At 47.0% G+C, this 10,000-nt stretch overlaps 2 protein-coding genes across 4 annotated transcripts in view; one reads left to right on the top strand and one right to left on the bottom strand.

Annotated features, from left to right (window-relative positions):
* Positions 1 to 6,077, top strand: part of raver2 (ribonucleoprotein, PTB-binding 2) — a 43,339-nt gene extending 37,262 nt beyond the window's left edge. For both annotated transcript variants that reach the window (XM_027032025.2, XM_027032024.2), the window contains exons 14-15: positions 643 to 846; positions 1,422 to 6,077. In XM_027032025.2, the coding sequence (XP_026887826.2) occupies positions 643 to 846; positions 1,422 to 1,559 (342 nt within the window). In that variant the 3' untranslated portion in view covers positions 1,560 to 6,077. The remainder of the gene's footprint in view (positions 1 to 642; positions 847 to 1,421) is intronic.
* The window catches only part of jak1 (Janus kinase 1), a 34,574-nt gene continuing 29,545 nt past the window's right edge, over positions 4,972 to 10,000 (bottom strand). For both annotated transcript variants that reach the window (XM_035524356.1, XM_035524355.1), the window contains exons 18-24: positions 9,523 to 9,611; positions 9,190 to 9,382; positions 8,685 to 8,809; positions 8,326 to 8,498; positions 7,216 to 7,333; positions 6,439 to 6,549; positions 4,972 to 6,272 (exon numbers count right to left, since the gene is read on the bottom strand). In XM_035524356.1, the coding sequence (XP_035380249.1) occupies positions 6,168 to 6,272; positions 6,439 to 6,549; positions 7,216 to 7,333; positions 8,326 to 8,498; positions 8,685 to 8,809; positions 9,190 to 9,382; positions 9,523 to 9,611 (914 nt within the window). In that variant the 3' untranslated portion in view covers positions 4,972 to 6,167. The remainder of the gene's footprint in view (positions 6,273 to 6,438; positions 6,550 to 7,215; positions 7,334 to 8,325; positions 8,499 to 8,684; positions 8,810 to 9,189; positions 9,383 to 9,522; positions 9,612 to 10,000) is intronic.

Here is a 10,000-nt window from a genome sequence, read left to right as displayed (position 1 = left end):
GAGTCTAGCACTCCAGGGCGGAGTCTAGCACTCCAGGGCGGAGTCTAGCACTTGATCAGCTCTCTCTTAAAAAATAAGAAATCAATAAAAATGGAATGCACTAGCTAGCACTGAGAATATATGTTGCAAGACTATATCGCAAGAACATCACCTCTCTTAAATTCTCACAAATATCCCGATGAGAGACGGACATCTACTGACAGGTTACGGGCCTGCCTGGTTTCCCATACACAGTATGTGTGTGAAGCACTGGATCTCCATGCGCTGTAGCCTGGTACTCCACCTGTTGGGGAGGGATGGTGCTGCACTGTGGGCTGGTCCCACTCAGGTTGTGCACGTCTCGGGTTTCTTGCGACATGGTACTGAAATGGCTCCACTGCTCTGCCAGCACCTGGCCCAGATGGGCATGCCTGTCGCAGGGTTCGTACGGATGCCTGGGCTTGGATCCGGCGTGTTTACATACAGCTTTACGTGTACGACACTGCTGCTGGGTTTCTTTACATTCTTTTACACTCTCTCTCTCTCTCTCTCTCTCTCTCTCTCTCTCTCTCTCTCTCTCTCTCTCTCTCTCTCTCTCTCTCTCTCTCTCTCTCTCTCTCTCTCTCTCTCTCTCTCTCTCTCTCTCTCTCTCTCTCTCTCTAGGAACTGGATGGGGGCAAGCCAGCCTTGGTGGCTCCACTGCATGCGTCTGTGAACGGCACCTCCCAGCCCATACTGCCTACCTACAGTGCCGTGCCAATCATGCCCGGCTTCCTCGCCCCGAACCATACCCCCACACACCCCTCCAACCCCGTCACACACGCGCCCAGCGCACACGCCGTGACGGACTGGAACCAGTATTACTATGTAAGTACGGGCACGCGCGCACTGGGATCCGTGCTTTGGCAAGACAAGTGTACAATTAGTCGTGCCAGTAAAGAACGGGAGGAGGAAGGCGGGGTGGGGGGGGTAAACAAAAGCTGAAATGGACGTCTGAAAAATTCACATCCATTCTTCAGCATGTCGAGCGGGCCTGCATCTGCGTTTTTTTGTCTTGTCCTTTGGGCTTCGTGTGAAGGCAGCCCCCGTAGGAGTCTGGTGTGAAGCGTGCATCAGATGGGGTGAGAGAAGAGAGAGAAGAGAGCGAGATGTGCGCGTCTGCGTGTAGTGCCGCTCATGTAGCGAGGACAGTTTAGGCTCGGCCGAGTGGCGAGACCCCCGGTGATCTACTCCCGGTGGGAATCCTCAGGGAGGGGGCTGGGCTGAGATAAGGACTCACTGCTTTACCCAGCATTTAGAAATGAGTACAATACGGCTAGATGTTCGAAACACATATTGGCTAAATTCTCTCTCTCTCTCTCTCTCTCTCTCTCTCTCTCTCTGCATCCCTCCCTATCTCCCTCTCTTCCTCTCTTTTCCTATCCCGTTCCACCACCTTCCAGAGTCAGGCTCGAGGACAGAAGCGAGAATACCCCACCCTGCCTGTACAGGAGGTGACTTCAGAGGGGCCATACGTTGGCCAGCATTCTCAGGGCCTCGGTGGCCAGTATGCTGACTACTTCAAAAAGAAGAGGATTTAGAGCTCACGCTCACACACACACACACACACACACACACACACACACACACACACACACACACACACTCTAACACTTATACATAATAGAACCGCGCCATTTTCTACTACGTTATGTGCAAGCTTTAAACCCTTCACCCCTACATGAGACTGCTCGTATTTGTGTGTTAAGGGTTTCCTGCAGCCTCAGGACCTGTGTGTAGTCGGGCTTCTGTCTCTTCTTGGCTAGAACGCCATGCCACATCTCTGAGCGGCTCGCTCTCCTCTGTAACGGAAAGGAGCTGGGCTTTGCAGGAGGTGACGTCTCCGTCTTCTCTCCTGCCGTTTCTGCCGGTCGCCTTGGTGTTCCTCACTCTCTCCCCGGCAGGGCTTCCACCGCAGGGGAGCGCGCCAGCGTGAGCGCGCCAGCGTGTGATACGTCATTATGTGGTTAAGGGCTGAAAAAGGCAGCGCTACACTCAGAGAATCATTCAACTTTTAAAACCGATCTCGCTTTAAAGGGTTGGACATAACTGGCACATTTGGTGTATCGTAGAATCATCTGGAACCGTGTACACAAATTATGTAAATAAATCTGCCTCACTAATTTTCATGACACACGCAGATGCACATCGAAGGCCCTGCTAATGTGTCCTCAACTAATGGAACATGTGTGTGGACAGTGTGTGTGTGTGTGTGTGTGTGTGTGTGTGTGTGTGTGTGTGTGTGTGTGTGTGTAGCTCTGTACGTAGTGCTATAAGTCTAGGAAAGATGAGCCATCCTAGAGCAGCAGTGTCCTGGGCAGCGCATGCTCACAGTTAGTGCGTTAACTAACGCACACAGCCATTGAGACAGGCCATTGGGAAGGCTAAAGGCAATAACTCAGCGAGGGGTGTCTCCCCTCAGCTCACAGACATGCTCCTTTTCCAGGGTGTGTGTGCCATATGTGTTACACGGCTCCCTGAACACTCTAAATCCAGGGTAGACATCCTTTCCCCCATCCCAGTCAAATAAGCTGGAAAAATGTTTCTCTCAGACTTCAGTGCAAGTGGCCTGCAATTACCTTCTACAGCAATAGTGATTAGAATAGAATTGAATTGCTCACAGCACCAGTTGTGGTATCAGTGCAATGCTGCTGGATCACAGGAAGGCCGGTGTGGTCCAGCAGACTAACTCTACACTCTGGATCCAGGATGCTGGTGAGACGCGCCCCTTCCGAACCCCCTGAAAGTAATAATCCGCACACAGTGCCACCACATAGGCAGTGGTGTTTTGTTATTGTACTTACTTTCTCTCTATAATCCCTATTGGTCTACGTCAGACAGTACTTGTGTGGCATTACTGTATCATATGCCTGTATTAACACAGTGAATGGGACTACATACTTATATTTACCTTCACTTCCTCAGTGGAAGCATTCGAATCAATGTTTTTTGGGTTTTTTTTTGTAAATGACAATATTTAACCGCGTGTTGGAACAGCTCAAAGCCGTAGCGCTTTCGTCTGCGTGTAGTTTACTGGCTGGATGTGGTCCTCCCATAGCCAGATTGTCCTTCTAAAGGCGATGCTCAGAGGCAGGAGTCAATCTTTGTTGTTGTATAGCATGTACAGGCTTCTCCTGCTTTATCCAGCCATTTATAATAAGGCTGCGTGTCTTACTTTCTACTCAATGACTATATCAGATTAGCTCAGCTTCTTTGGCCACTGCAAAAGCCATTCTCTTTGATGTGTGTGTGTGTGTGTGTGAAGTGCAGTTCAGACCACTGCACCATGTACATTCTAAAAGCCAGACAGATGGATTATCGTAGTGCTAGAACCCATCAGGATCTCATTATTCTGTCAGGGAACTCCGAAGGTGTCATCGTAGCTAGCCTGGGAAGCTGGGCAGGGTTCTCCACAAGAGTCTACATGCATACACTGACCTAAGATCAGTAACGGGACGGTAGGGGGTCGGATCCCGAACGAGTGCCCTGGGCCCCCGGGGGCCGTGTCCGGAGCCCAGGCTGATGGACTGGAAGAGGACAGAAAGCTACCGGCTCTTCTCCTTCTACTTCCCTTTGGTCCAGCTCAGCCCCGCGGCCTCCGTCTCTCCAGTGATCTCGGGCGGGTCGGTGTCCAGCCTGAGCACTGCTGAATCCCTCTTCAGTGGGGATTACTGAAGCACACTTTACCTCTGTTCAGCCTCGGCCCAATACTTACCTGTCGCTGTGCTGTTGTCTTAACGTGGCGTCCACAAAATGGCCCTGGTAATAGGGCACTATTAGCACAAAAGAGTGAGTGTTTTTTTTTTAAAACCCCTCCTATCTTAATAATTATAGGGGAGTGTTTCTTGATTGATTAGTCGGTGAGGATATTTCTGCTGTGCCTGTTTTTTTGTCGCCATCACAACCACCTTCATGTTGATTGTAAACATTGTTATTTTTGGAACAAAGTCAAAGAAGTGATATTTTATTGTACTCAATAAAGAAGGTACACACGCTTCGTTCGGAAGAGTGTTTAAAAGAGAATGAGCAGCACAGATTTTAACCCGCAACGTTTTAATCGTTAACGTGTCTGTAAACGTGCTGGCTCGTCTCTCAAAGCTTTGCAATACTGAAATCTTTGTTTATTAGAAGCAACAGCCTCGTAAAGTGGCGGGGGAACAACTCTCCACCTTGTCTCTCCTTTTTTTTTCTTCTTCTTGCTCTGTAGACATTCTGCAACTTGTTTTTAATTTTAAAGTTTGTACATTTTTTTCTCACCTGAAATTCAGATTTTGCAATATTTTATATCCAAACTATATTGATATTGCTTTCTGTGAATAAGCTATTTTTAGGTACGGTGGAATACAAGCATGCCTTTGCTCCTCTGTAGTAGAGCAAAATCATCTTTTCTTCTTTAGTAGGTCTGTTTCAGAGCTCCAGGCTTTTTGAGTTTTTAACTGTAGTAAAGGAAAGAAGTAACTGTATTTATTTGTCTATTTATGAACATTTTTGCTTATTGGATACAATTTCTGTGTTATTCTTCAGAGGAAAAAAAAATAGTTTGGCTTTTCATTTAGAGCTGAAGGAATTGTTTTACATTCCGCAATAAAGCAAAGGAGCAGTGCTGCTTGTGGCTGTGTTTCACTGTTGTCCCCAGGGTCCTAGAGACCCTTCCCCACTCGCTCCCACCAAGCGCCAAACCCCCTCGGCACTCTGAGCTGTGAGTGCTGGAAATGACAACCATGTAGGGCTGGAGTCCAAACCTAGTCAACTACCCAAATGGACCCATTGGTGTGTGGTTTGGAGAAGGAACTGGAATCAAAGGCAGAATTTCCGTACATCCAGCTAGGAACTGACATTATTCACTTATAATAATGCATTAGTAGTTGGGACAATAAAAGCAAAGTGTCATATTGGACTGTATATAATCGATGTAGATCAAAATGATAAAATAAATCACGACGCAGCTGTTAGTAGATTCGCAAGGGTATTTCAGTTTATGTAAGATTTGAGCAAGAATACAAGATATATTTGTAGATATTAGAATTGTAGATATATTTCGCAATCTCTACTGTCCTCTAGTGCCTACTGTAGGCATGTAACGTCTCTCACAGTACATGGAGGCGGGTATGTTTCAGTCCATCGTGGCCGTTGGGAATGGTGCCCCAGGAATAACGTGAAGTGACAGAGCAATGGTAGGAGCACCCACCACCCCATACGCATCCAGGATGGCCGTCATTTTCCACACTGTTCCACTGTGATGGAGGAGGAGGCCCTGGCCAAGCGCAGGCAGTTGGTGCTCACGCGTGCACCGCTCCTCCCCATGCCCTGACCCAGTGGTGGCACCACGCAGATGCTGTCCACTCGTATACACGCAAATGGCCAGAGCCGTAAAACGTCGTGGCTTCGCGGGCGAGTCGCTCTCTCCCCTGGAGCGACTGGCCCAGGCTGCAACTCACAGCGGGACATTCTCGCACTGTCAGGTCCGTGGCAGTCTTGCTTCCAGCTAACGATGTGCTCTAGTGCATCGCAGCTGAAACAAATGGCCAATTACCCAAACTTACATTGGTGGACCTGCTCACTCGCAAGGGAAGGTTCCTACCCTGCTTAAAGACACCTGATTTGACTCAGCGGTTAATGACCAAGTCAGGTGTGTTGAAGCAGGAAAATCCGCACCATTACTGGAGGCGGGCACCCGCGGGACGGCGTCGTCCTAAGTATCCATTGCCCCTGCGGTGCTAAAACGTGTCTGTAAAAAGTACATTAAAAAGTTCTGATGGCGTTTAGCACATTGCAAGCAGTCGATACATTTTTTTTTGTGATTTTGCACAGCAAGTATTTTCAGGTTTATCAGGAAAAACAGATTTATAAATGAATGGCAGATATCTGCATAACTCGAGGCGGACTGGGCTCTCTGCTGCCTCCCACAGGTCTGTTGATGATTAACTGCTGGGAACTGCGACTGGAGGCTCACTATGTGGAGGTTATACGAAATACAATGTGTGAATACAAGGACACAAGAAACCAGTGTGGGACCGTTTCTGCTGAAACCAGCCGTGGAAAAAGGTTCTCGTTACATTCTTCTTTCCTCCTCTTTCTTGTGTAAAAAGGTCATTCGTAGCAAACTCTTGTAAGGCAGGTGAAGTCTGTAGCGCAGCTCATTTCCATGGTTACAGGCCATCGGCGAGCATCTGCTGAAAGCCGGCAATCAGGCCTTTGAAGTCTATCCTTTTGTCAGGTGTGCTCTCCCAACACCTCCTCATCAAAGTGTACACCTGACAGAACAGAGAGCAGTCACAGACAGCTCAGGGAGAGGGCCACCTTAGACAGAAAACCAGCAGCCCAAACCAATGAGGCAATTTTTTTTTTTTTGTTTGATGTGTTTCTGTTTGAGCAGCTCTGCATTTCAACATCATATTGCATTTGCAGTAAATGTTTTACCCTCTCTGGGCAAATCTCCGGCCTAGGCAACCTCTTCCCCTCCTCCAGGACTCGGACTAATCGGGTGACCGTCATCTGCCCGTGGGTCGGGCCAGTCATCTTGAGGAACACCTGGTGGGGGTGGAGCAGAATGTCAGCTGTCTGCTAACCCACTGTGCCTTTTGCCAGTGCAGCCTTCCACCACTCCGGCGCTATCCGGAGTCCGCGTCTCGTACAGGGCGAAGCGTGCGTTGCGAACGTTTAAGGGGCGCCCTCGGCTCATTGATACCCGAACGGTGTTCATTTCAGTACTCTCTCGAAATCCTCAATACCCCCTTCATTGAGGGCACAGTGGGTTGTGTATACAGATCTGGCACCAGTGCCCACAGCCTTTGGGTAAGGCATCTGCCACCATGGGCACAGACTGGCACCATCTGCCAGAGAGAGCCGGCGTCTGCAACACGGCCCCTCCGAACAAAGAGCTCTTTCAGAAGCGGAGGACAGTACCGCAGTGTTCCACTCAATGAAGGGCTAAGTTAAACGAAACCTCTACACAACTCAAGCACCTTGCGTTTAGTCGGAGCCTGAATGAAAATTCGTTTGCCGAGCTATCGTCTGCTGAGTGGAATTAAACAATGTTCACGACGCGCGTGTCTGCTAATGGGTCTGGCGTGAGGCTTGGTTATTGGCCTCGGACATTTTAAACAGAAAAGCGCTGGGATGTGGCTGCGACGGTGGTTTATTGAGACGATCTGTATAGGCCGGGGTCGTTGCGAGGGCGTCTGATTGGCTGCTCACCAACATGGGGCCGCAGGAGCCGTCGCAGTATGTCAGCAGCTCATACATGGTAACTCCAAAGGACCAGACGTCTGACGCCCTGTAGAACTTACAGTGGATCAAGCATTCCGGAGCATACCTAAGACACACACACACACACACACACACACACACAAACGTCAAACACACACACAGCTCATACGGCACAGCAGGTGAGGAAAAGCGCGCCTCATATGGTCACCTAATCAATGTTATTTTTAGACAATTTTAAAATGCAGTCTCAGGAACATGGAAACGATGACCTATTTACATCTTAACAGGTTTCCCACTCTACATGTTGCAATTATTCAGTAGCCTTCAAGGAAAAGTACATATGTAAACGCACCTATTACAAGTGTAATGATGCAAGGAAGCCCTTTTTCCTTAGGGAGTTCTCAGGTCCATAAAATCCATAATATATACTAAGAAAACCCATAATACATACTTAAAAAAAAAAAAAAAAAAGTGTTTCATAGTATTTTTTATACATTTTTTTTTAAATCCATACTTCTAAAGTAAATAAATAAAACTACAAAATTGAGCTCCCATAGGGTGCTGAACTAGCTATACACAATTTCAGATTTGACATGAACATGAACCACCATAAATTTTGAATGAGTAATAAATTTGCAGGAAATTTTTTGCATATAAATCATTTACCCATTTGATAGCTAGTATGCAGACTAGTATGCTCCAGTGAAGTGGATAGCAAGGACAACATTAAAACAACTTTAAAACAAGCACAGAATGGTAAAATAGTCCAAGGTGAATTATAAGATTACATTTGTTCTGTTCATTCATCAGGTTTTAACAGAAGATGGAATGAACAGTAGCGCTGATGGAGAACACTGCATTACACTGCGTATAGCTAGTTCACTGCCCTATGGGAGCTCAGTTTTGTACAGTTGTGTTTATTTATTTATTCATTCATCTTTATTGTAATTGTAAAGCGACCTTGAGTCTGTGAAAGGCACTATATAAATTAAACTCAAAAATTATTATTATAACTGCATTAGTGATGCACTACAGTTATTTAAAAGCAATTTTCCCATCTTATTCTACACCCCAGGGATTTCAGCATTTCCGCCATACCAGAAAACAGGGCTGTCCAGGTCGTCCTTCACTGTGTAGTAGCCCTCATTCTCTTTAATGCTCTTTGTCAGGCCAAAATCTCCGATCTTCACCGTGCTCTCGTTCTCCACCAAAACGTTCCGGGCCGCAAGGTCCCGGTGGATGTAATTCCGAGAGCCCAAGTAATCCATACCCTGGAGATGAGGGAGCAAAACAGCATGGACAAAATATATCATCAAGAGGAACAAAGTCATTACTTGTTACATTAAAATATTACAAATAAATGAATACCCTGTACTAGACTACAGGGGTACATATCAGGAGACGCTCAATTTCAGACGGCCATCCAGCAGTCCTCGTGTGTACAACGTATGCAGTACCTGGCAGATCTGTACAGCGTAGCTGAGTAGCGTCTTCAGGTCTATCTGGGACTTGTTTCTAGGCAGGTACTCCTTCAGACTGCCTGCTGGCAAATACTCCATTATGAGCTTGATGGAACTGCCACCTGCATGAAAGGCAGAGACGCATCACAAACTGGCTTGTGCTATTCATGTTTACCAATAAAAACATCTAAACAACAAAAGCCATAGCATTTTTTAAAATTTTTTTTAGGTGTAGAATAAAATAATGAGAAAATGACAATGCAATTTAAATGTTCAAATAACCTGCTCTTTTGATTACGGTGTTGTATTCAATTTCGTACTGTTAAGATGCAGCCAGCATTTTGACTTCAGTTTGTTTTCATGTCCAACACTGCCCTCTGCTTATGTTGTTATGGTCTCCTACATCAGGGGCTGTGCACCTTGCAGCTACAGGCCCCAGGAGCTACAGATTATCCACCCTCCCTTGGGTCAGATGTGTGTGCGTGTGGTCTGGCTTCATTACCCTCCTCCTGGCAGATGCCCTTGTACTTGACAATGTTCTCATGGTAGAGCTCTCTCAGAATGTCGATTTCACACCACAGGTTACTGCTCTGCTCCTCTCGGTTCTCTGGTTTCAGGGACTTCACCGCCACTAGCTCCCCCGTGCGATCCCCCCGTGGGTCATACCGACACAGCTCCACCTTTCCGAAATGGCCCTGTCAAACACGCACACGCGTACACACACACACATATTTGTACCTTTATGCCTGGCAAAAAACAATAGGCAATGTTCAGTTGTTTATAACAGTGGCTTTTTTGAATAAAACTCTTCTCTTAGAGACAGATGGGAAGTTACCTCTCCGAGGTCTCTGATCTTCTTGAGAAATCTCTTCTCAAAAACTGTGGGATCCACCTCTAGAGTTGGCACTGGCTTAATAGACGGATCTGCAGGGGACACATGCACTGTGTCAAAAATAAGCCACACAACTGAGTCTCCTCAGACGCCTGAACATGTTTATTTTACATAAGGGACGTGCGCAGTGAATCATGATGTGTGTTTTGAGCATTAATCCAATTAGACTTCGTGAAGACTTGCCACTCCAGTGGCCTGCAGATCTTCATTTCAGCCACAAGGGGACACTATTTCCAGACTGTTCTTTTCCTGATAACTATATAAATTAAGGCATGCAAGGAAATAGCTTGTGAAAATGTGCTGTTATTGTGTGAGCAGAACAGCTGAATTGTTGCCAACAGGGCAGAGTGAAGCCAGATCACGGTGTTCTCGTGTAAGTATCCAAGGTCTCCTGAGGACACAGCAAGCAGGGGCCCCGGCA

The sequence above is a fragment of the Electrophorus electricus genome, chromosome 3, assembly GCF_013358815.1.
Source record: "Electrophorus electricus isolate fEleEle1 chromosome 3, fEleEle1.pri, whole genome shotgun sequence".
Classification (NCBI taxonomy): domain Eukaryota; kingdom Metazoa; phylum Chordata; class Actinopteri; order Gymnotiformes; family Gymnotidae; genus Electrophorus; species Electrophorus electricus.
This window is presented reverse-complemented; position numbering and strand designations above follow the sequence as displayed.